General features: G+C 38.1%; 1 protein-coding gene across 9 annotated transcripts in view; it reads left to right on the top strand.

Annotated features, from left to right (window-relative positions):
* The window catches only part of ZC3H13 (zinc finger CCCH-type containing 13), a 96474-nt gene that overhangs the window by 67102 nt on the left and 5180 nt on the right, over positions 1 to 24192 (top strand). For 5 of the 9 annotated variants that reach the window (XM_078433519.2, XM_078433521.2, XM_078433516.2 and 2 more), the window contains 9 exons: positions 2060 to 2251; positions 6373 to 6456; positions 6801 to 7362; positions 10804 to 10907; positions 11248 to 12441; positions 13246 to 13767; positions 16089 to 16238; positions 17432 to 17632; positions 23247 to 23410. In XM_078433519.2, coding sequence (XP_078289645.2) covers positions 2060 to 2251; positions 6373 to 6456; positions 6801 to 7362; positions 10804 to 10907; positions 11248 to 12441; positions 13246 to 13767; positions 16089 to 16238; positions 17432 to 17632; positions 23247 to 23410 — 3173 coding nt within the window. The remainder of the gene's footprint in view (positions 1 to 2059; positions 2252 to 6372; positions 6457 to 6800; positions 7363 to 10803; positions 10908 to 11247; positions 12442 to 13245; positions 13768 to 16088; positions 16239 to 17431; positions 17633 to 23246; positions 23411 to 24192) is intronic. The other 4 variants (XM_078433533.2, XM_078433535.2, XM_078433522.2 and 1 more) reach the window with 3 other exon arrangements.

The raw sequence follows: 24192 nt of genomic DNA, 5'->3' as shown, positions 1-24192 counted from the left end.
TTCTTATTATATCATCTTTGATTCTTAACTTTCATCTCTTTATCTCTCTTTTGTTTCCTGGGTTGTATCCTCAGATGTAATCTTTTTTTTTTTTTTTTTTTTTTTTTTTACTAATTATCTCTTAGCTGCATCTAAGCTATCATTTAACTTATTTTTTCCTAGATGTTATGTGGGGCTCATCTTTATTCTTTAAAAATTGTTTTAAGTTTCTTCTTTGTGGTCTTTAATTATTAAAGCATTCTATACGTATATTTTTATTATTAAAATACATTGCTAATAGTATTTAGAATTATTCTGTAATTCTTTTAAGGGCTCAAAGCCTATTATTATAGAGTGTGTGTGTGTGTGTGTGTGTGTGTGTGTGTAGCTGTATGTATTTTTTAAAAACCACTTTATTGAGATAGGATTGACATACAAACAGCTGCACATATTTAATGTATACAACTTGAGCTTGGGGATACGTATATAATCATGAAACCTTCACTACAGTCTATGGCATAAACATATCCATCACCTGCAGAAGTTTCCTCAGGTTCTCTGTTATTTTGTATGTATGTGATGAGAACATTTAACATAAGATCTACCCTCTTACCAAATTTTTGAGTTTCCAACGCAGTATTATAACTGTGGACAGGCATTATGCTATAGTGTAGATCTCTAGGACTTACTCATCTTATACAACTGAAACTTTGTACCCTTGACTAATATCTTTGTGTTTCCTTCTATCTCCAGCCCTGTCAGTTAGCATTCTACTAAGAGTTTGACTGTTTTAGATTCCACATGTGAGCGGTATCACACACATAGTGTTTGTTGTTCTGTGGGTGACTTATCTCATCCAGCGTAACGTCCTCCAGGTTCATCTATGTTATCTCACATGGCAAGATTTCCTTTTTTTTTTCCCCTTTTCTTTTCCTTTTTTTATTCCTTTTTTTTTTTTAAGGCTGAATAATATTCTATTATATGTATATGCCACATTTTTTTTATCCATTTGTCAGGGGACATTTCAGTTGCTTCCATGTCTCGACTATTACGAATAATGCTATAGTGAATATGGGAGTGCAGATACCTCTTCCAGTTCCTGATTTCAATTCCATTGGGTATATATATACACCCAGGAATGGGATTACTGGGTCATACGGTGGTTCTATTTTTAATTTTTTTGTGGACCCTCCATACCGTTTTCCAGCAGTGGCTGTGTAGCCTTGCATTACCATTACCACAGTCAAGATACTCAACTGTGTATCACAGGACTCCCTGTATGACCCCTTTATAGCCACACTTGACTCCTCTCTTAAGTCCCTGGCCCCTGGCAGCCACTAATGTGTCCTCCATTTTACAATTTTTATTTCACAAATATTGCATAATGGAATCAGGCCGTAGGTATCCTTTTCACTCTGCATAATTTCCTTGAGTTTCATCCAAGTTGTTACACGTGTCCGTAGTTGGTCCTTGTAGTATTCCATGGTCTGGATATACCACAGTTTAACCATTCACCATTGAAAGACATCTGGGTACTTTCTAGGTCTGGGCTTTTACAAATAAAGCTACTATGAACATTCATTTCCCACATTTTTTAATGAAAATTTTTAGGCACCACTTAATGTTAACAAAGTACTTTGGTTCTGTATTGGAATGTTTTTGCTACAAATTGTAATCAAAGCAATAATATACATCTACTTTTCATTATTTTCATGATATTTCTGTGAATTAGATATGAATGGATAGCTTTTATTTTTTTGGGGGGGGGGGGAGGAGGATTTGGGTTAATTGAAATGAGTCTTCTTGCTTTATGATTCCATTATGACTTTTTTAATAGATAGTAAAAACTGGGACCTAGCTTACCCGAGCCCATCATTAGACCATTTGGGTGTTACGATCCAACGTTTAATATTCTTTTCAACAATGATTACCATACTTTGAAACACCAAAAAAGAAAAACAGCAGCAACCCCAACACACCTTAACTTGTATGTTTTATTTGGGAAAAAAGATTGTGACTGATATAACTTGTTGAATAAAGTGTATGTGTTTAAACATTTGTGTGAATATCCTTTGTTTAGGAAGTCGAGGCACAAGAGGTTCTCAAATTGATAGTCACAGTAGTAGTAGCAACTATCATGACAGCTGGGAAACTCGAAGTAGCTATCCTGAAAGAGACAGATATCCTGAAAGAGACAACAGAGATCAAGCAAGGGATTCTTCGTTTGAGAGAAGACATGGAGAGAGAGACCGTCGTGACAACAGAGAGAGAGGTTTGTCAGATGGCGTATTATTAAATAATGACCACCAGTGGTTGGGAGAATCGTTTTTGAAAAACCGTCCTCCGTTTACTTTTTTAATGTATCTTTTAAGACTTCTGCTTATTGACACATTTGAAACTATTATCTTCACTCATATGATCTTCCTTGTTTATTGGAGAGTATGTAAGTGGTTAGCCACCAGAGTACCTGGTTGGCAGCAGAGTGGGTACTGAGGTGCAGTAAGCGCTTGCACACTGCAAGAACTGAGGCTCCCTGCTGAATGTCTCTCGCCTTAACCTAATGGCTTATACCCCTTCGAAGAATATAGATGCTTGGGTGCCAGTCTAGGCGTTTCTGATTTAGGAGATACTTAAACTTTCTCACCCCGGTATCCTGGCCACTCACTCATTAGTTGTAATAATAAAGTCTTAGAGGGCTGTCAAAAGAACAGGGTGGGGAAAAGATGATGATAGGGCTGGGGATTGTTCGAAGAAACATTTTTTGCATGTTCCTTCTTGAGAACCTGTAATACTTGGCTTTGGCTAATTTTATGTTCTTGTATATCTTAAGCTAAAAATTCTGGCGTATCTTAAGCTAAAACTTAAGCTTAAAAATCTTGTATATCTGTATCAGATTCTACTCTATTAGATTTACTCTCTTAAATCAGTTTTGCAACAAGATTACCGGAAGTCATTTAGGAAGGGTTATAAGGACTTTCTTTAACAAGCTTTTATTGTCCGTATATATTAGGGCATTTTAAACTCTAAGATCTTATGAAGGTCTTGCTAACTTTGGCTGGTTACTAAAGTAAGGTTTGCTATAATGCTGAGATTAATACAGTACAAAACTTGAAGGGGTAGGAAATTGAATAATGATGCTTCATAGTAGACTGAATCGCAAAGGTAATAGTGTATATTGATATGAGCAGTGATGAGAGAACGAAGCCACTAAGACACCAGGTACTTTGGGAGTATGGATGAGATCAGACTTGGTTGATTTGAGTTTGTTAGGGTAAGCCTAATGCATTTGGGTTAAAAGATGTGTAGGGCTTCCTTAGTTACAGATGAGGCTGGAGTTTATATGTTGTGTGTTGATACCTGAAATTCTATCTTCCCTAATGCTGATTCACCTCTGTTTAATCTAATGCTATGTCCTCGTAATGCTATGCTTTTTTAATATCTCTTCTCCCCCCCCCCCACCCCCCCGTTTGATATCCGAGCTCAGGGTTTTTTCATCTTATTCCTGAATTCAGTAGTACAATTTGGTTTCAATCTTAGCTTTATTTCTCAACCATCCATGTATTGAGTTTCCAGGAATTTTGATAGTTGCTTTATATATATGTGCCCCGACTTAATATCTTTTACAATATTAAGTCAGAGAATATATATAAAATATTCTTTACAATCCTTTTATCTTTATAATATTCCTGTGAGTGGAGATATGATAAGAGAATTCATGTTTCATAACTTAGGGGATTTGGGCTAAGAGAAGGATAGTGATTTGCCATTATTACAGAGACGTAAGTTTTCCAGCTATAATTCAAACTCGTATCTTCTGATTGCAAGTCCTGTTCTCTTTCTGTTTTACTTTACTGTAACTACTTCAGTAAATACCAGTTGTATGATTAAAATAGCACTGTATTTTTGAGGTTACTGACATATTCTACCATGTTTTTTGAGAGCTCATGCACTTCTGCTAGGGTCCTTCAAGTAAAGTAGTTCTTGTCCTTGTAGAACTTCACGGGAGGGAAGATACCACCCCTGTTCCTCCAAAAGAGAAATGACTATTGAGTGCAATCAAGGAAACAAAGAAGGGGCCTAGATAGAAATAAAGGATAAGAGAGGGACCTACTTCAGATGGTTTATGAAAAATTTGAGATGACATTTATGCAGATGCATAAATGCAAGAGAAGCTAGCATTGCGGAGATTGAGGGTAAAAACATTCCGTGCAGCGGGAAGAGTATGTGCCAGTTCCCCAAGAGGGAAAGTATCTTAATATGTCCTAGAGTTTGAAAGAAGACCAATGTGACCCGGGTATGATGAGCAGTAGGGAGAGTGATAGACGTTGAGGGTGGAGATGTGCCCAGGCACCTTGTTCTGTGCTCAGGAGTTTCCGTCTTCCCTTTAGTTCTTCATGGGCTGATTAGGGCACAAACAGGCAATTGAAGGAGGATGAATGCTGCCACTATATGAAGTTCTGTGAGACAACAAAGCAGCACAGAGAGTTGTGAGGAAATCCAGAAAGCTCCCTAAAGAGTTTGCTAGAAGGAACAGTGGAAGAAACACTTTGCAGGGAGAGGGTATAGTATGTGCAAACATGTAGGACTAAAAGAAACGTATGCTTTTGGAGCAGTAATGAATTCTGATGTTGGAGTAGAGGTATATGCCATAATTGGTAGGGAAGGAAAGAAGCTAGTAGAAAGGATTGGTGAGAGACTATGGGCCAAGTTCTACATAGCCTAATAAATCAGGCTAAAATTTTTGATGTAATTGCTTTTCACTGCCTACAAGACCACTCTTTTTAAGCAGTTGGAAAAAAGAGTTTTCATGAAAAAAGTATAAGCGAGTCTGGGGAAGGATACCAACCAGTTAGACAGACTGTTGGTGACATAGACATGTAACAGGTGATCAGAGTTTGTGTTAATAATATTAACTGTAGGGATGGAGAGAGGAAAGGGAATAAAGCAATATTTTGAGAGTGAAATTGATAGGACTTAGATAACTCAGAGATGCCGGGTTTCATGAATGGGTATGTCATTCATTAAGATAAATATATGAAGAGAATCACATCTTTGGTGAACACATTTTGGGGAAAAGATAGGAAAAATAATTTAGATACATTAAAGTGGTGTTCTTATATCCTTTTCATTTTCTTTGAAGTAAGGGACATTGTCATTTTGGTTGGGGAAAACAGTTTTTATCTGTCAGAGAAGAGAGTGCATAAAACTGTCTGTTCTCTGACATTGGTATAATCGGAAATTTCAAGTATGAATTACTACAAGTTGCAGTATTGAATTTCAGGTTGTTTTGTAATCGTTGTGACATTAGTTTGACCCCTAAACCAGGAACTCAAATGGTCTAAGACCATAAATATGTGGCATTTGGGGAATCAAGGGTGCACAGTAGAACCATTTTAAGTTGGTTTCAGCAAAAGTGAAAAAGGGTTTAAGAGAACTGCCTTATAGTCCTGGTGTCCTAATAAATCTGCCATCTCTATGACTTTGGCTAGTCAACTTCTGGACCATAATTTCTGTGTTTTTAAGAAGGAAAGGGCTGGAGAAGGTTTTGTTTTGTTTCAGTGTTAAAATTCTATGAACTTCTGTATTGATCTGTTACCTCTAAAGAGCAAATGTCCATAATTCTTGTCTTTTTTGTCTGTGATAAGACAGGATCTTCAAATTACTACATTGAACCTTTCCCTGGAAATATCCTAAAGTTATTCTGCTTAATAAGTTGGTGCTAGATATTCCACTTGCAAACCTGTTGACCATACTGCAGTATGACCTTGATGACTAACCCATAAACATTAGTACATAATATGAAAATAGGAACATCACAGTACCCTAGACTGTGCCACAATAAACTACTTCCAAAATTGCTAGCTCTGTGGAAAGGTTAACACCATTTTCTTATACGTTTTTTGATCCCAGACTAATTTCCTGCTCAACTGGGCATTTGGGCAGCATGTATTCATTTTCTCTGTGTTTATATGATTTATGTACTGGAAAAAAAAATATATACACACACATATATATTTGTGTGTGTGTGTGTGTGTATATGTTTATATATATATATATATATATATATATAAAATGTGATGAGATTATCAGTTAACATTTTTAAGAAAACAGCTCTTCATCTGAGTGGTCAGTTATATGATCGAATAAAACTTCTAACCTAGTATAAATATATATCGCTAATACGAAACACTTTATATTTGATTACTTCAAGATTGCTAAGCATCAGTACCCTTAATATTCTAGTTTATGATAAATTGATATTGCAGCAACAATTATTGACAGATGTTTTGTTCTACTATATTTTCCTCACATAATAGCTGCACTTTGATGTGTATATATTTTAGCCTGAAATTAGAGGTGTGACTTACGAGGGAAATTTTTTTTTTCCTTCAGCTCCTATGTTCTACACCTCCTGCTGCCCCTATCCTTTGCCACCAGTGTTCTCAGGTCCTGCTGGGGGGACAGAGAAGATCAGAGGTGAAGGGTAGAGATGGCAGAAAGTGGGGTTGGAGCAGTGGGCTGGAGGTAGGGTAGGGAGCATGCAGAGAAAGATCAAAGGTGGATCAGCGGGTGGTGGGAGGGGGGTTGTTGGGGAGCAGAAAACATGTTAGTTAGAGGGCAAATAAAACTTACCTCTAAGAAAAAAAATTTGTAAACATCTAGGGGTGATTTTTTGGATGATTAATTTAAAAGTAAATGTAATAACCTGATTTGTTGCCAGCGTGACCCTATACACAGATAAAATTTAAAATTTGCCGTGCTGTCTTACCAATAGGTTATCTGTCAAGTTAATCACTGACAAAACTTGATTTTCATTGTAGATCAAAGACCAAGCTCACCAATTCGACATCAGGGAAGGAATGACGAGCTTGAGCGTGATGAAAGAAGAGAGGAACGAAGAGTAGACAGAGTGGAGGACAGAAGAGATGAAAGGGCTAGAGAAAGGGACAGGGAGCGAGAGCGAGACCGAGAGCGCGAGAGGGAGAGGGAGCGTGAGCGGGACCGGGAAAGAGAGAAGGAGAGAGAACTAGAGAGAGAGCGCGCCAGAGAGCGGGAGAGAGAAAGAGAAAGAGAAAAGGAGAGGGACCGCGAAAGAGAGCGAGATCGTGACCATGATCGAGAGAGGGAGAGAGAGAGGGAACGAGATAGGGAAAAAGAGCGGGAGCGAGAAAGAGAAGAGCGGGAGAGAGAGAGAGAGCGAGAACGGGAGAGGGAGAGAGAGCGAGAGCGGGAACGAGAGAGAGCGAGGGAAAGAGATAAAGAACGAGAGCGTCAGAGGGATTGGGAAGACAAAGACAAAGGACGAGATGACCGCAGAGAAAAGCGGGAAGATACCCGAGAAGACCGGAATCCCAGAGATGGACACGATGAGAGAAAGTCCAAGTAAGAATGGGAATGGATCTGTTTTTTAAAGTTACATTTCGGTAGAGTTGAAAACATCTCATTGTCATGAAATTTTCATTGTAATTCTTTTCCCTCTCTACATTTTCCTGGATGTCAACTTTATTAATACATACTTGGTGTTTAAAGTCTTTTGAATCGTCCAGGAAGAAAAACACTTTCTCATTCTACTATTTCTGTAGCCATGGATAGAATTAATCACTCTTGTTTTCTGTGCCATTTTTGACGGCATATTGGCTTGTTCGACTTCTGTCGACTTGTTTTTAACAGGAATGCAACCTAAAAGTGATAAAATCAGTGAACCTATCTCTCATCAAACCCACTTAAAACTAGTTGATGGAGTTGGCAACTCACCAAAAAATAGTGACTGTGCCATTTCTGATAATCCTTCGTGAGTTTTAGGTACTTATAACTCTGGAGTCAACTACCTCCAGTGACAGAAGCATTCACAGGGTCTTAAAACTGAAGGAAGTCCTGCAACCACTGAAGAGAGATACAGACTTGACCTATCTTGAGCTATGGAGTTATAGTAGATTATTGGGATCAAAAGATGTGTTCTCATAGGGGCGCCTGGATTGGCTCAGTCGGTTAGGCGGCCGACTTTGGCTCAGGTCATGATCTCATGGTTCGTGGGTTCGAGCCCCACGTCGGGCTCTGTGCTGACAGCTCGGAGCCTGGAGCCTGCTTCGGAGTCTCTGTGACAGAGACTCTGTCTCTGTCTCTGTCTCTGTCTCTCAAAAAATAAATTAATTTAAAAAAAAAAATAAAAATAAAAAAAAAGATGTGTTCCCATCTTCTCATGTATCTGAGGACAGTTTCTCTTTTTTTCTTTTTTTCCCCTCCCCCCTGCCCCCCCCCCAAAAAAAAAAGGATTGCTCAGATATTCTGGAAGTCCATGGTTAGAGTTCATTTGTTCTGATGTGACTATGTTCAGACTTTGAAACAATGTATCAGGAATCCTGTCTGTCCATTTCTCCACTGTTTTCTTCTGTGTGAGTTCTAGTCTCCGAAAGGTTTTCTCCAGATGGTGGCTAAGATGGCCTGAGTGTATGCCTGTCAGCTTCACAGCCCTCTATGTATGTTGGGACTCTCATCAGTTGAGGAATAGACAAAGAAAGGGAGCTAAATTAAATCACTGTAGCCATGAGAATTTTGGACTCTGATTGGTCAGTTTTGAGGTTTCATGGACATAAAACCAAGCTTATTGGAGTTAACTGCCTTTTTTTTTTTTTTTTTTCCTTTTTAATACCAGCTGGGATAAAGGGTATGGTTAAGTTTGCTAAAACAAACTGGAAATAATTTATATATTCAGTTCCATTGCTTCTGCTTCTAGCTCATGTGAATTATGGTGAATACAGCTCCCTGCTTTCGGCTGTTTTTCATCATTGCTGTTGTAGATTATGACTGTGGACAAAGAACAAGGCACAGAAGTGGAGGCTGCTTCTATTAGGTCTTGGCTTCCCTTCAATCTGCAGCCAGGGTTTTCTGTAGTTCACATCCACTGGCTTCCCTTTCCCCATTAATAAATAATCTTACATTAACATAAAATTCAGATACTGTTTTTAACACATGTAGGCATACAATACATATTTCTCTGACCTCCTTAAAGTCTCTAAGATGAAAATTGTGAAATCTTTGTTATTTATCTATTATGCAGTCCTGTGCTTTGATTTCGTTTTTCCATGCTTCTGATCTCTGCTTACAGTAGCAAAACTTCCTTCTGGTTTTTCATGGTTGGACAATCCAAACGTTGCAAGGACCCCACAAACTTAGGAGTCAAACAGCTCTAGAACAATAGCTGTATGAGATTAATATCTTGATGTTTTTATCAATTGTACTGTCATCTCAGTAGTTGAATTTACCCAAAACTTTTTTTTAACCCCTATTATGCAAGTTTTGTTTGCTGACTTGCCATACTATTTATTTTACTCTTAATTTTATTTCTATAGATACTTCCTAGAAATTAAAGTTATTTTTTTGTACATTTTAATTATTGGCTTTATTTCAATATACCAGTTACCTCTTGCTATTCGTCAAACCACACATAAAGTTAGTAGTTTAAAATAAGAGGCAGTCATCTCATCATTCTGTGGATTAGCACTTTGGGCTGGGCTCAGCAGAGCAGTTCTGCTGATCTTACTTGGGGTCACTCATGTTTCCGAGGTGGGTCTGGCAGTTCACCTGTGTCTGGATGACCCAAACTGGCCTCACTCTTCATGCCTGGCATTTAGTGCTGGCTGCTGTTTAGGGTATCTCATTTCTCCTCCACACGACCTTTCATTCTCCAATAGTCTAAATTCTCCATATAATGATAGAAACATGCCAAGAGGTCAAAAGCAGAAGCTGCAATGCATCTTGAGTCCTGATTTTCCAAACTTACACTCTGTCACTTTCACCACATCCTCTTGTCATAGCAAGCCGGTGGGCCAGCCCAGATTCAAAGAATGGGAGAATAGACGGCCTAATGATAGCAGGAGCTTTGGATAGGGAACTGTACGAACTTGAGCCTGTAAGTTGTCACACTAATCTCTTTTTTTTTCCGAAACCCTGGTTACTCATTTATGTAAATGAGCCGTGAGGGAGATATGTGTGCTGCAGTATGTTTCATAACTTTTGACCACAGTATTTATAAACAGTGGTTTAAAAAAAAAAAAAAAAAAAAGGTAGTCAAAATTTACTGACAATACAGGAACTCACTAGAATAATTTAAGTACCAGAGATATAAATCACTAGTCATTTAATGTTTAACTTAAAGAATAAGAAATATAGTGAACATTTTAATTATTTTATTAATTTGCCACCAAGCAAGTGATTTAGTTTTAAGAGAAAGGAAGGAACCAATTTTTACAGTGTACTCACAACATAACTAGCACTAGGCTTATGATAAAACTAATTTATTCCTAAGTGCAATTTTATGAGATGGACCCTGGTTTTTTCCCACCATTTTCAGATGAGAAAGCTAAGGTTCAGTGATTTCAAGGAACTTCCTAAGGTTACCTAATAGGTAACATGGCTGTAAGTTGCATTCATATCTTTTTGACTCCAAAGCAGATACTGATTTTCTCATTTGGCTTCCCAGCATAAAGTATTTATCATAAAAGATAAAATTAACGAGTAAGTTTTAGTAGACGGTACATTAATTCCTCTCTTATATGTTACCACCATGCAATTATTAAATCTGGCGATTTGATGAAGAAAGACCTGTTGTCATGTGTTTTAAATCACAATTGTATGTCTTAACAAACGAAGTGAAGAATTTTATTCAAGATGCATGCTGAACACCTTTTATATGATACAGCTCTCACAGTATTGCTCTCTTACACTTATATTTTGTAGTTATAGTAAAGAAATAATACTGAAAACTAGTAAAGAAATCTCTTTTTCATCCTCTGGAATTTTCTAAACTATATTTGTCCTATTTAGGAAGCGCTATAGAAATGAAGGGAGTCCTAGCCCTCGTCAGTCACCTAAGCGCCGGCGAGAACATTCTCCCGACAGTGACACCTACAACAGTGGAGATGATAAAAGTAAGCAGAACCTGTCTTCTGTGTTTCTGTATCCACATTCCTTTGTAACCATGAGACCATTCTTTGGCATTAACAGGAAATGATGAAGTGGGATTTAAAATTTTTCTTGCTCTGCTGCCTCTGAATAGCTCATGTGACTAAAGTATATGTTAGGAATACAGTTACTTTATCGTAGTGGCACGGTCATCTCCTGTTGGTAGTAAGTCCATATTTTTCGTGAAATTATTGCCGTTTTTAAAGTTTTAAAATGAAAAGTGAGAGGCTGGGCTATTATTATTTCTGTGTAAATGCAACGTTGTTTACCTGGTGAAAGTGTGATTGCTTTCATCTTTTTGTATAGATGAAAAACATAGACTCTTGAGCCAGGTTGTACGACCTCAAGAGTCTCGTTCTCTCAGTCCATCACACCTTCCAGAAGACAGGCAGGGTAGATGGAAAGAGGAAGATCGTAAACTGGAAAGAAAAGAGAGTTCAAGGCACTATGAAGAGCAGGAGCTTAAAGAGAAAGTTTCTTCTGTAGATAAACAGAGAGAACAGACAGAAATCCCGGAAAGCTCAAGAACTCGCCCACAAGACATGATGGGACACCACCCGTCTGACGAGCGAGACGCCTCTGATCGAGCTCATGATGAGAACAAGAAAAAAGCCAAAATTCAGAAGAAACCTGTTAAGAAAAAGAAGGAGGAGGATGTTGGGTTAGAGAGGGGTAACACAGAGACAGCATCTGAAGACGGTCAAGTATTTTCACCAAAAAAGGGCCAGAAGAAGAAAAGTATAGAGAAGAAACGTAAGAAATCCAAAGGCGATTCTGATATTTCTGATGAAGAAGCCGTCCTGCAGAGTAAGAAGAAGAGAGGCCCGCGGACGCCCCCTCTAACAGCCAAAGAGGAATTGGTTGACCTGTCCAATGGTAAGGATGGCGGTCTGGAGGATTCTCAGAAAAAGGAAGACACGGCGTTCAGCGACTGGTCTGACGAGGACGTGCCTGACCGGGCGGAGGTGGCGGACCCGGAGCGCGCCGCCACGGCTGCCACTCCCGGAAGGACTCCTTCCCCGTCCTCTCTTCCTCCCCCTCCGCCTCCCGCCGCTGCCGCTTCTACCACCGCCTCTGCTGCCCTCTCCTCGTCGGCCTCCGCCGCCTTCAGCGCGTCCGCCCCCAGCATTTCCTCGTCTGCCGCTCCCACCAACAGCACCGGTGAAGACTCGCACAGGAAGTGCCATAGAACCCGCGCCGAGAAGGTGGAGGCGCCGCACGTCACTATAGAAGATGCGCCGCATCGCAAGCCGCTGGATCAAAAGAGGAGTAGCAGCCTCGGCAGCAATCGGAGCAATCGGAGCCATACGTCTGGTCGTCTCCGCTCCCCGTCCAATGATTCCGCCCATCGAAGTGGGGATGACCAAAGTGGTCGAAAGAGAGTACTGCATAGTGGCTCGAGAGATAGAGAGAAAACAAAAAGTCTGGAGATCACAGGAGAGAGGAAGTCTAGGATTGATCAGTTAAAGCGTGGAGAGCCCAGTCGAAGTACTTCTTCAGGTAATAAAATTGAATTCTAATCTAGCCAGTGCTTCCTGTCTTAGTGTATTTTATACACTTTTCTCTTTTATACAAATTGTAACTTTAACGTAAATGAGACATTGGTTACATTATATACTGCCTTAAATTTTAAGAAACTTGAGAGCTTAACCATGCCACCAGAATGTTACCTGTTACGACATTAACACTAACATTATTATAATAGAGGTACATTGAGTGACGTCCATCAGTTTGATATCAGGGTGTTAGTAGTATATCTTGGCAGAGGGCTCACGTATTCAGGTTCCTTACTGATGCTTGAAATTTTAACCTTCCTGCTCTTCCTCCTGCAGCCAGTGCTTTTTCTTTTGACCACAGAAAATAAGATAGGGGATAGGAAGAGGTCAGATGATGAAGTGATCAGTTCCGTTAATGCTTACCCATTTTATGTATGTATTTCTCGGAAGATATTTTGTGGTTATAGTGGAAAATTACATGTTCCCTTGCTTTTACATATTTTAATTAGCACTTTACAATTTTTCCTTAAAATGAGTTTCTTGAATAATTGGGACTATGGAAACATCAAATGTAAGTTTTAAAGGACCCTAAAATGAAGCATTTTTTTTCTTTCTTTCTTTCCCTTCTCCCTTCCTTCCTTCCTTCTTCTCCCTTTTTCTTTTCTTTCCTTCTCTTTTCCTTCAATTGAAGTAGAGTTGACATACAGTGTTAGTTTCAGGTGCATAACACAGTGATTTGATACAAGTATGGCAGCAGTGAAGCATTTTATTTCTTACCTTGTGTAAACTCTTTGTATATTTATTTTAGATCGCCAGGATTCAAGGAGCCATAGTTCAAGAAGAAGTTCTCCTGAATCAGATCGACAGGTCCATTCAAGATCCGGGTCGTTTGATAGCAGAGATAGGCTTCAAGAACGTGATCGATATGAGCATGATAGAGACCGGGACAGAGAGAGGAGAGACACAAGACAGAGAGAATGGGACCGAGATGCTGATAAAGATTGGCCACGGAACAGGGACCGAGATAGATTGCGGGAACGAGAGAGAGAACGAGACAAACGGAGAGATTTGGACAGGGAAAGAGAGAGACTAATTCCTGATTCTATGGAAAGGGACAGGGACAGAGACAGAGACAGAACTTTTGAGAGTTCTTCTCAAATAGAGTCTGTAAAACGCAGTGAAGCAAAACTGGAGAGTGAACATGAAAGAGACCTAGAAGGCACTTCCCGAGACTGTCTTGCTTTGGATAAAGAAAAAATGGATAAAGATCTAGGATCTGTGCAGGGATTTGAAGATCTAAACAAAGCCGAGAGAACTGAGAGTGTGGAAGGTGAGTGCCTTGTTGTCTGTTATCTGCTCCATTCCTTTTCAGATTTCATAGGAAATAAAATATTTTCTCGTGAAGGTGTTCTGATATGCATAAGGAAAAGCCCTGTGATATTTCAAAAATGTGGTCCCCTGATTTGTACTATCATGGTATACTTGGTTCAGATTCACCTGAATGAAATAAAAGGTAGATGCAGTAAAAAATAGTTATCACCTTCTTTTCTTAGATATTTAAAAAAAAAAAATCATAAAAATGGAAGTTATTTCTTGGTTCAGAGACAGATTCAGATAACTCTTAGTGATTCTGTTTTCCAGGGCAGTTGAGAACAAATACACGAAACAGTCAACACTCCCTGAAAATGCATTTCCCCTTTGGCCCACTAAGAGCCAGCCTCAGCTGTGGGGAACATCATTGTTCACTGCCTCCACTCTCTTCTTCACCCCCAGTCTAGTACAGACCACTCATGCCTCTGAATTCTCTCCGTGCACTGCCCTCCAGCCTTCTTTGTGCTCCCTCTTCCCTTTGCTTGGTAGATGTTTGCCCTCTTATCTTCCCTTATTCAGATTTCATTTCCCAGTCTGTGCATCATTTCCTCCGTGAAGCCTTCTCTGCTAACGGTACTTATTCAGGTTGCCATAGCACCTTGTCTATATGTCTTTTATAGCATCCCCACGCTGTATTACAATTATCTTTCCTTGGTTTTGTCCCCACTATACTCTACTCCTTTGTTAGGGACCGTAGCTTTTCATTTCTTTATCATCAGGACTATAGCACGGATGCAGTAAATGGTTGATGAATGAAAATATGTTCTGCCTGTGCATATATATACCCACGTCTTATTCTTTGGTGAATTATATAGGCTAGCTTAACAAGAGTAATGGCTTCCCTGAAAATTGTCCTGGAAATTCTGCCTCCGTGGGATTGTCCAGTTCTGGTACCAGTGCTTAACACCATTGTTCTGATATCAAGCCCTCAAGAAACTTCTAGGGTACTTGTATATAAGCAGCAGTTATTTCACTATTCTTTTTATTTGTTGTATTATAACATTGGGCCCAGAGTAAGTGCACATTCTTTTGAAACTATAAACATCTTTACTATCTCTTGGTTATCTGATCAGATTATGTTCCAATACAGCAGCTGTTATATTTTTTCTACTTGACAAAAACATTTCTATCTCAGTGTTTCCTCACATTATGTTTTCATCTCAATTTTGAGTATAAATAGCCTCAAATCCTGAGCCATAGTACTAATGGAGGTATAACCTTGGAGTCTAATTGAATATAATTGAAATAATCATAATAACTCTCTTGTGATTGGAGTCAGTGCCCCTCATCCCTAAAATACAGCATTCACTGGTTGTGATCACACATAACATAGCATCGAAATTTATAGGTGAATTACCTACTGTGAGATGAAAAATTTTATTCACCTAAAGTAGGAAAATGAGTGGGATAAACTTGAAAAAATACAAATCCTATTATATGCTTTTATGCTTAGATGTATATTTGTAAAATGAAGTCATTAAAGTTGATTACCTTAGAAGTGAATTGGGAGATTATTCTAGAACATAATAGAAAATTATACAATGACCAGAAACATGTCATAGTTTATTATATTTTATTTGCTGCACATTTATACCTGTAAAGCATACTGTTGCATTTTGCTAACCTAGTGTTGTAAACTCAGTAAAGTGTGTGGATAACTGATTAGAAATATTAAACATACTCTCTAGTTTCAGGGTACTTTTCAGTTCACAGCTAACTCACTGGGTGACAAAGCCTAACCTAAGTAATTGAGAAAGATTGGTAAGATAAATATATGCTAGTGGTACCAACAAAATATTTTTCAATTTCTTACAGCATTCTCTTTAAAATTGAGTTGGGATAGGGAGATGAATTGGGAGGTAGAGGGAGAATCAGCGGCAATTTTTCAAATAAATGTAATTATTAATGTTTGCAAGTCTTTTAAATTAATGAGTTTATTTAAGTAAAGAAATTACTACATCCTTTTGAAGTTAGTAAATTTGTCTGGATTTACTTAAAGTTTTATTATAAAAACATTAACATACAGAAGCAAAATTAATAAGTTAGCGGTACCTTTTGTCACATTTTAATTGTAATCTTATAACTTGTTTCGGTATTGCTGTTTTTACTGTGTTCTTGCACTTAAAATTTAATTTTTCTTTTGGAATATTAAGAAATGTAGTTTTCTAAGGAAAAAAACGCTTTTCAAATATTTTAGTGTGCACAGCCTCTTCCTCTTTGGTTTCACTTAAATGTCCCTCCCGTGTGCTCTTTGACATGAGATAAATCTTTCCGAAACAGGAGATGACGAATCCAAGTTAGATGATGCACATTCATTAGGATCTGGTGCTGGAGAAGGATATGAGCCAATCAGTGATGATGAACTAGATGAAATTCTAGCAGGTGATGCTGAAAAGAGGGAAGACCAACAGGATGAGGAGAAGATGCCAGGTAATCATTTACAAAGGTGGTTGAACGTAAAAATGACCTGATTTTTGGTATTAAGGCATTGCTAAGTAATGAAAGGCAGAATTTTTCTTTCTATGTTTTATTTGAGACTGAAAGGCCAATACAATGAAAATCACAGTCTGTGTGGTCAGCACACTTTTAAGTCGACATTGCCTACGAATTGGACAGGGTCTCTTTTAAAATAGTCAAATTCTAAGATTTCCGTTCCAGAAGTTGAAATTCATGTTATATAACTTGGAATCTAACCGAATACTGATTGCCCAGCAATGTTCCGGATGGTAGATGTATGGTACAAAGCTTCACGGTCGTGGTGCCGCAAGCCAACTTCTGAAACAGTCATTCAAAATTTATAATTGTTGAAATTACATTTATGCAAGATCTATATACCTCTGTCAATTTTCTCAACTCAGTAATTATCTTCCCTTGTATAGTGTAGAACCGTACACTCCGCCAGAGCTTATTCTGGTGACCACAGCCTGAAGCAACGTCCCAGTTAGTCTGCTTGTTGTAATTTGTTTGAGGGAGAGAGAGCCCACACGCGTGGGGGAAGAGGCAGACAGAGGGGGGGAAAGAGAATCAGTAGGCTCCAAGCCCAGAGCCCAGCGCGGGGCTGGATCTCACCATGGTGGGATCAGGACCTGAGCTGAAATCAAGAGTCCGATGCTTAACCACCTGTACTACCTAGGCGCCCCGTTATAATTTTTTTTTTTTTAATATCATAGTGCGGGTCTTTGTTTTGTTGGGGAATGTAAAACGTTAAAATTTTATTTTGACTTAATTTGTTTTGTACTTCACAATTTTCTACTAATGTAGAAGGTATGTATATCTTTTTTATTATATGTTATTAAATAGAACATTACTGTTAATTTTTTCAATTGTCCCTTGTCAGTAGATGGATTATTTGTTCGCAGTATTAAATTTGTAGGAATGCGCTTGGGTTTTGTTTGCTTGCCTGTTATCTTTTGGTGAGGTTTTTTTTTTTTTTTTTACTGGAAAGGTCCTTAGATTCTAAATATTAGTCTTTATAGTAAAGCTTTCATTTTAAGACTGTTATTTTTCATTTAAAACACTTGTTACTTAATGCTTTCTATGTTTTGCAGTTTCTGTTTATCAAAAGATAACAAGAATGCTATTTCTTGATGTAAAAACAAAATCCCATTCTTAACTTTTTACAGATCCATTAGATGTGATAGATGTGGATTGGTCTGGTCTTATGCCAAAGCATCCAAAAGAACCACGAGAGCCTGGGGCTGCCCTCTTAAAATTCACACCTGGAGCTGTTATGCTAAGAGTGGGGATTTCTAAAAAGTTGGCAGGTTCTGAACTCTTCACCAAAGTCAAAGAAACATGTCAGAGACTTTTAGAAAAACCCAAAGGTAATCCTATTCTACTTTGTGTAATGTCTGCTGCAACTTAATTAAGATGCCTTTGAGAAGGGTTCTTTGTTTTCACATAGCACTCCCAGTATAGGAACTTTTTTTTTTTTTTGAGGAATCACTTGATATTCAGTATTAAATCTTCTTCAGAAATTTAAAAAGGAATTTTGACTCTGCAAATTAAAGCAAAAAAGTTGCAGAAATAGCACAGTAAAGTTCTTAGTTGTGTTCCCAGAACTAACCAGAGCAGAGCCCGGAAAAGTGGGCTTCGTTCGTATCTAAACAAATTGGGTGTCAAGGCAACCCTTTCCCCTGGGAAATGGGGAGTTCTACCCATATGCAAATGTCTAGGTTGAGCCTTTAACAAAGGGGGTAGAAGCTTGGTGTCTGTGCCAGATGATCTGGATTCCTAAATAGGCACACACTTACCAGCTACTCTGTGTGTTAGTGTCACCATTTGTAAGCTGGGAATAGTTACCCCATCAACTTCATAAGATTGTTAGGAGCAGCAAATGAGGTTTAAGTAAAATACTTAGAACGATTCCTGACATGTGGTGACACTTAATAGTGACTACTACTATTTAGTTTGAAAATAGTTTCATATTGATTTTAGACCTTATTGCAACAGCTTTTCATTACAACGGAAGGGGAATGACTGGGTGGTAAAAAGAAGGAAGAGATAAAATGTGAAAGCAACGACATTTAATTTTATATCATGTTTGTGAGAGTAAAGGTTTAAAAATTAAGATTTTTACTGATACAAAAATGGAAAAAAAAATTTAATGTTTGAGAGCGAGAGCACGCGAGCAAGCGGGAGAGGGGCAGAGACAGAGGGGGAGAGAGATTCCCAAGCAGGCTCTGCACTGTCACAGCGGAGCCCAACATGGGGCTCCAACTCAGGAGCTGTGAGATCATGACCTGAGCTGAAATCAAGAGTTAGGCATTTTTTTTTTTTTTAACGTTTATTTATTTTTGAGACACAGAGAGAGCATGAACGGGGGAGGGGCAGAGAGAGAGGGAGACACAGAATCCGAAGCAGGCTCCAGGCTCTGAGCTGTCAGCACAGAGCCCGACGCGGGGCTTGAACTCACGGACCGCGAGATCATGACCTGAGCCGAAGTCGGACGCTTAACCGACCGAGCCACCCAGGCGCCCCAAGAGACAGGCATTTTAACTGACTGAGTCACCTAGTCTCCCTGAAAAAAATTGTTTTATTACTTTCATGTTTTTTCTTTCAACTGTTAGCGTAAGCAGCAAAAGTCTTGATTTTAACACGTCCCAATAAATACAGAATGAAACATATGCGTGAAACATATAAATTATTATGATTGTGAATATGTGTTAACTTGACAAATGACTAAACTCCTAGGTTCCTGCCCCTGCTCTTTACTGCCTTGTTGGGTTGGCTCTTTGACCTTAAGCAGGTAACTCCTGTGGGTATTAAATAATGGAATGAAAGCCCTAAGATCTCACCCATCTCTAAAGCAGTTTGCTCCTATGACTTTGCTACCTATGAAATATAGTTTGGCCATAACCTGATGACATACATCGTAAAGGGGGGTTAATTGTTGCTTACCAATCAGACCTCTCCTAATTAGAGAACAAGAGAACTGATACAGGAAGCTGAATATACGTTTCCTAAGGAATGGGACTTTGTATACTGCTGTATCCATTGTACAATGACCTGTTCTTACTGATTATGCTATTATCTAGAACAGTACCTGACACACAGTTTCAATAAGTATCTGTAAAATAATTGGTACTGATTTTTTCTGTCCTATTCAGTCTATTTCAGTGTCCCAATACTGAAGAAAGTATATCCCTATCCCATTTGTAATTTTAAAAACACCGTAAACTTTATAAGTATACCGAAACTTAAATTGCCTTTGCCTAAGTTTTCTGTGTGGAGTGTGATAGATTAAAAACAAGTAAGGTGGCACCTGTCTGGCTCAGTCGGTAGAGACTGCAACTCTTGATGTCAGGTTGGTGAGTTCGAGCCCCGTGTTGGGCACAGAAATTACTTTAAAAAAAAAAAAGTCTCTTGAATAATTTTGTGGTAGTCATTTCAAAACCACGAAGAGACTGGAAGTTTGGGCGTGTTATACTTTCTAGGGAGGTGCGCAAGTGTGTGTTTTGTATTCTTTTGTTAAAGAAGAGAACGATAAGGATTCCAATAAAAAGAAATTTGTCATCATGACCATTGTTCCAGGAAGAAGGTGGGCTCAGTGCACATTTCTTCTGTATTTGTATCTACAGTGGAATGGTAGTTAATATTTTGGGGGGTTTTAGGTTTTTTTAATACTATGTGTATGTGACTATGTCACTGCTTGCCTGAAGCTTAGTTCTCTCTGAATCACCTGAGGGACTGCCTTTTTCCCATTTAGGTATCCTGAGCCAACTGTGGAGATTCTGTAGATGCAGTGGTAGAACCCTGGCACTGTACTTTAGAAAGCTCCTCAGATGATTCCGATAGACACTGAAGTTTGCAAACTGGTTTTGAGTTTTTTCTTTATATTTATTTACACTTGTCTTACATTCTGTACCTTTTGACAGGTATATGACCTGTTGACTAGATATATTACATGAGACTAGTTTCTTGTTAATTCTCTAATCTCACTGTGCTTTGCAGTTCAGGAAATGAAAGTGAAACAGTCAGATGTGTCTGTTGTGTTTTTACTAGGTGATATTTACCATTTTCCTTTGTGGACTCCAACAATAACCTGTTTGATTATGTTGTCAAAGAAGCGGTATCTGGTACTTCTGGCCAGCTTGTAGAATGCTAGCTGTGAAGTTTTACTGTGTTATATTTTTGGATTACTGACTGGCCCTGTTCTGTTATTTTGACTTCTTATTTAACCCAACCTCTTTATTTTCCATCAAACTTTACAAAAATAGAAGAATTAAGGAGAGATTTAAGTGTTTCCTCCCTGCCTTTGCATGTTGTAACTTAAGACTAAGTGATTTTTATTTATACGTTGTTTTCACAGTGAGCAAATCTACGATAAAATTTGCTGGTTGTCTTAATACCTAATCATCACTTACCTGATTTTTTTTTAAGAGATCACAAAAGGTAGTCGTATTACTGCAGTTGAATGCTGCTATAATAAAGTCCTGAAATCTATTCCGGGACTTTATGCGATAGTTGATGGTAAACAATATACTGAATTCGATTTCACTAATTCTAACTTCCAACCTTTCTTCCCAGTAAGAGACCGTAATCAGTGTCTAAATTCTTTCCCCCTAGGCTACTTGTCTTACACCTTCAAGTGGCTATCTGAATATTTATTTTTGTTTGAGATTAGCAACATAACCACATGTTCAAGATCTTTCACAGAGAATATGTTGCCTCTTGAATGTTTTCATTGCAGTATGGTTGGCACACGGTGTTAGCCTCGGTGTCAGTTGTACAGCACAGTGATTCACCAACTCTGAGGTTATGCTCTGTTCACCCTAAGTATAGCTGCCATCTGTCACCATGCACTGTTACAATACCATTCACTGCATTCCCTGCGTTGTACCTTTTATTCCTGTGGTTTATTTATTCCATTACTAGCATACCTTTTAGCTCATCCCCCACCCTTCTCCCATCTGGAAACCATCAGTTTGTTCTCTGTATTCATTTGTCTGTTTCTGCTTTGTTTTTTTAGATTGCACATTCTAGCTTGATACCTGGGATGGTGATCCCTCTAACACTGTTCTTTTTCCGCCAAGATTGCTTTGTCTATTTGGGGTCTTGTGTGGTTCATACAAATTGTAAGATTGTTTATTCTAGTTTTATGGACATTATTGATATTTTGATAGCAGTTGCATTGTGTCTGTAGTGTGCTTTCGGTAGTGTGGACATTTTAACAGTATTCTTCCAATCCATGAGTGTGGTGTGTGTTTGCATTTGTTTGTATCTTCAGTTTCTTTCATCAGTGTTTTATAGTTTTCAGAGTAAAGGTCTTTCACCTCTGTGGTTAAGTTTATTCCTAGGTATTTTATTATTTTGGGTACAATTTTAAGCAGCGTTGTTTTCTTAATTTCTCTGTTACTTCATTATTAGAGTACAGAAATGCAACCGATTTCGGGAAATTAACTTTGTTTCTTGTAACTTTACAGAATTCATTTATTACCTCTAGGAGTTTTTTGGTGGAGTCTTTAGGATTTTCTGTGTACTGTATCATGCCATCTGCAAACAGTGACAGTTTTACTACTTTCTACCAATTTGGATGCCTTTTATTTCTTTTTCCGGTCTGTGGCTAGAACTTCCAGTACCGTGCTGAATAAAAGTGGCAAGAGTGGGCATCCTTGTCTTGTTCCTGATCCTAGAGGGAAAGCTCTCAGTTTTTCATCATTGAGTATGAGGTTAGCTGTGGGTTGCTCATATATGGCCTTTTTAATGTTATGGTACGTTCCCTCTAAACCCACTTTGTTGAGTTTTTATCGTGAGCAGCTGTTCAGTTTTGTCAAATGCTTTTTCCTCACCCATGAGGTAATACGATTTTTATCCTTAGTTTGGTTAATGTGGTATATCCTATTGATTGATTTGCATATTGAACCATCTTGGATCTCTGGAATTAATCCCCCTGAATTGTGATGAACGGTCCTTTTAATGTGTTGTTGAATGTGGTTTCCTAATATTTTGTTGAGGACTTTTACATCTGTGTTCATCAGAAATATTAGCCTATGGTTTTGTTGTTTTGTGGTGTCTTAGTCTGGTTTTGATATCAGGGTAATGCTAGCCTCATAGAATGTGTTTGGAAGCTTTCCTTCCTATTTTGGGGGGAATAGTTTGAGGTGACATGGTATTAACTTATTAACAAGCGTTTGATAGAATTCACCTGGTTCTAGACTTTTGGTTGGGAGTTTTTGATTATCACTTCAGTTTTGTTACTAGCAATAGGTCTGTTCAGATCCTATTTCTTCTAGGTTGTCCATAGTACTCTGTTATCCTTTGTATTTCTGTAATGTTTCTTGTTCTCATTTCTGTTATATTTATTTGTCATTTTTTTTCTTGATGACTCTCAGTTTTGTTTCTCTCTTACGGAGAACCAGCCTTTGGTTTCATTCATCTTTTCTATTGATCTTTTTAGTCTCTGTCATTGCCGTGATATTTATGATTTCTTTCCTTCTACTCACCTTGGGCATTGTTCTTTTTCTAATTCCTTTAGGTGCAAGGTTGGATTGAGATTTTTGTTTCTTAACATAGCCCTGTATTGCTATAAGTTTCCCTCTGAGAACTGCTTTTGCTGTGTCCCCAAGATGCTGGACTGTTGTGTTTTTATTTTCATTTGTCTCCATGTATTTTTTTTTTCCTCTTTCATTTCTTTGTTAACCCATTGGTTGTTTTTAGTAGCATGTTGTTTAGCCTTATGTGTTTGTGGTTTTTTTCTTGCTTTTTATTCTTGTAATTAATTTCTAGTTTTATACTTTCATGTTCTGAAAAGATGCAGGATAGGATTTCAATTCTCTTAAATGCATTGAGACGTGTTTTGTGACCTAATAAAGTATATATGCCTTTAATATAAAATAATTTTCACCAGCATTATGATAAACTTAATGGAATATGTAAGCAGCCAGCAACACTTTCCTATTTTAGGAAAACTTAATGCCTGTTTGTTTTTATTGAAAGATGCAGACAGTCTTTTTGAACATGAACTGGGGGCTCTCAACATGGCTGCATTACTACGAAAAGAAGAGCGAGCAAGTCTTCTTAGTAATCTTGGGCCCTGTTGTAAAGCCTTATGCTTCAGACGGGATTCAGCAATCCGGAAGCAGCTTGTTAAAAATGAGAAGGTACTGTTTCCTTGGAAAGTATGGATGGTATATTTTTCATTTGATTGCTTTAAGGTGAGATTAAGGTCTCATTATCTGCTTTTAGGAGTTTGGTTTCCTAGTCTTTTACACGTGGAGAAAGAAGAATTCTATTTTGTAATGGTTTTCATTTTACTTCAAGAGTATTGATGAACGTTTGTGTCGAATAGCAATTTGTTATTCAAAATTTGATGCATAAAGAGTTTTAAATAGTCTCTTTCTGTGAAACGTTTTCATTTGTGAAAAGTTTCTCTAAGTAAATTTCTAGTATGTTTTATTATCTAAACTGAACATCAGAGAAAAAAGTTTTCCAGACACAGAGTGGTGAGGATATTTCTAGGAAGAAATAGTGTCTATAAGAATGTACCAAGCCAGAAGAAAGGAAATAAATACAGGTGAGTGTATGTAAGCATTTACTTAAGAAGAATAAAATAAAACATAAAATAGAAATTAGATTTGGAAGAGATCTGGTCATGAGAAATTGAAAATGTCTAAACTTTAAAAAGCCTAAGAGAGTTGGTTTAAAAGGTTAGAGAAACTTTCATTAGCTTTTTACCTGGGGACATTTAAAACAACATTGCTAAAGAAAAAGATTCGCATTTGCAGAAGAAATTAAATTCATGAAAAACAGAGGGATGAACTCAACTGCAGCGATTAAAATGGAAACAGATACAAGGAATAGGAAGCTTTTAAAGTCTTCCCTAGTTCAAGGCCTGGCTCAGAATCACTCCTGACAGAGTTGCTACAATCCTTCTCCTCTGCAC

The sequence above is a fragment of the Panthera onca genome, chromosome A1, assembly GCF_046562875.1.
Source record: "Panthera onca isolate mPanOnc1 chromosome A1, mPanOnc1 haplotype 2, whole genome shotgun sequence".
Taxonomy (NCBI): Eukaryota; Metazoa; Chordata; class Mammalia; order Carnivora; family Felidae; genus Panthera; species Panthera onca.
This window is presented reverse-complemented; position numbering and strand designations above follow the sequence as displayed.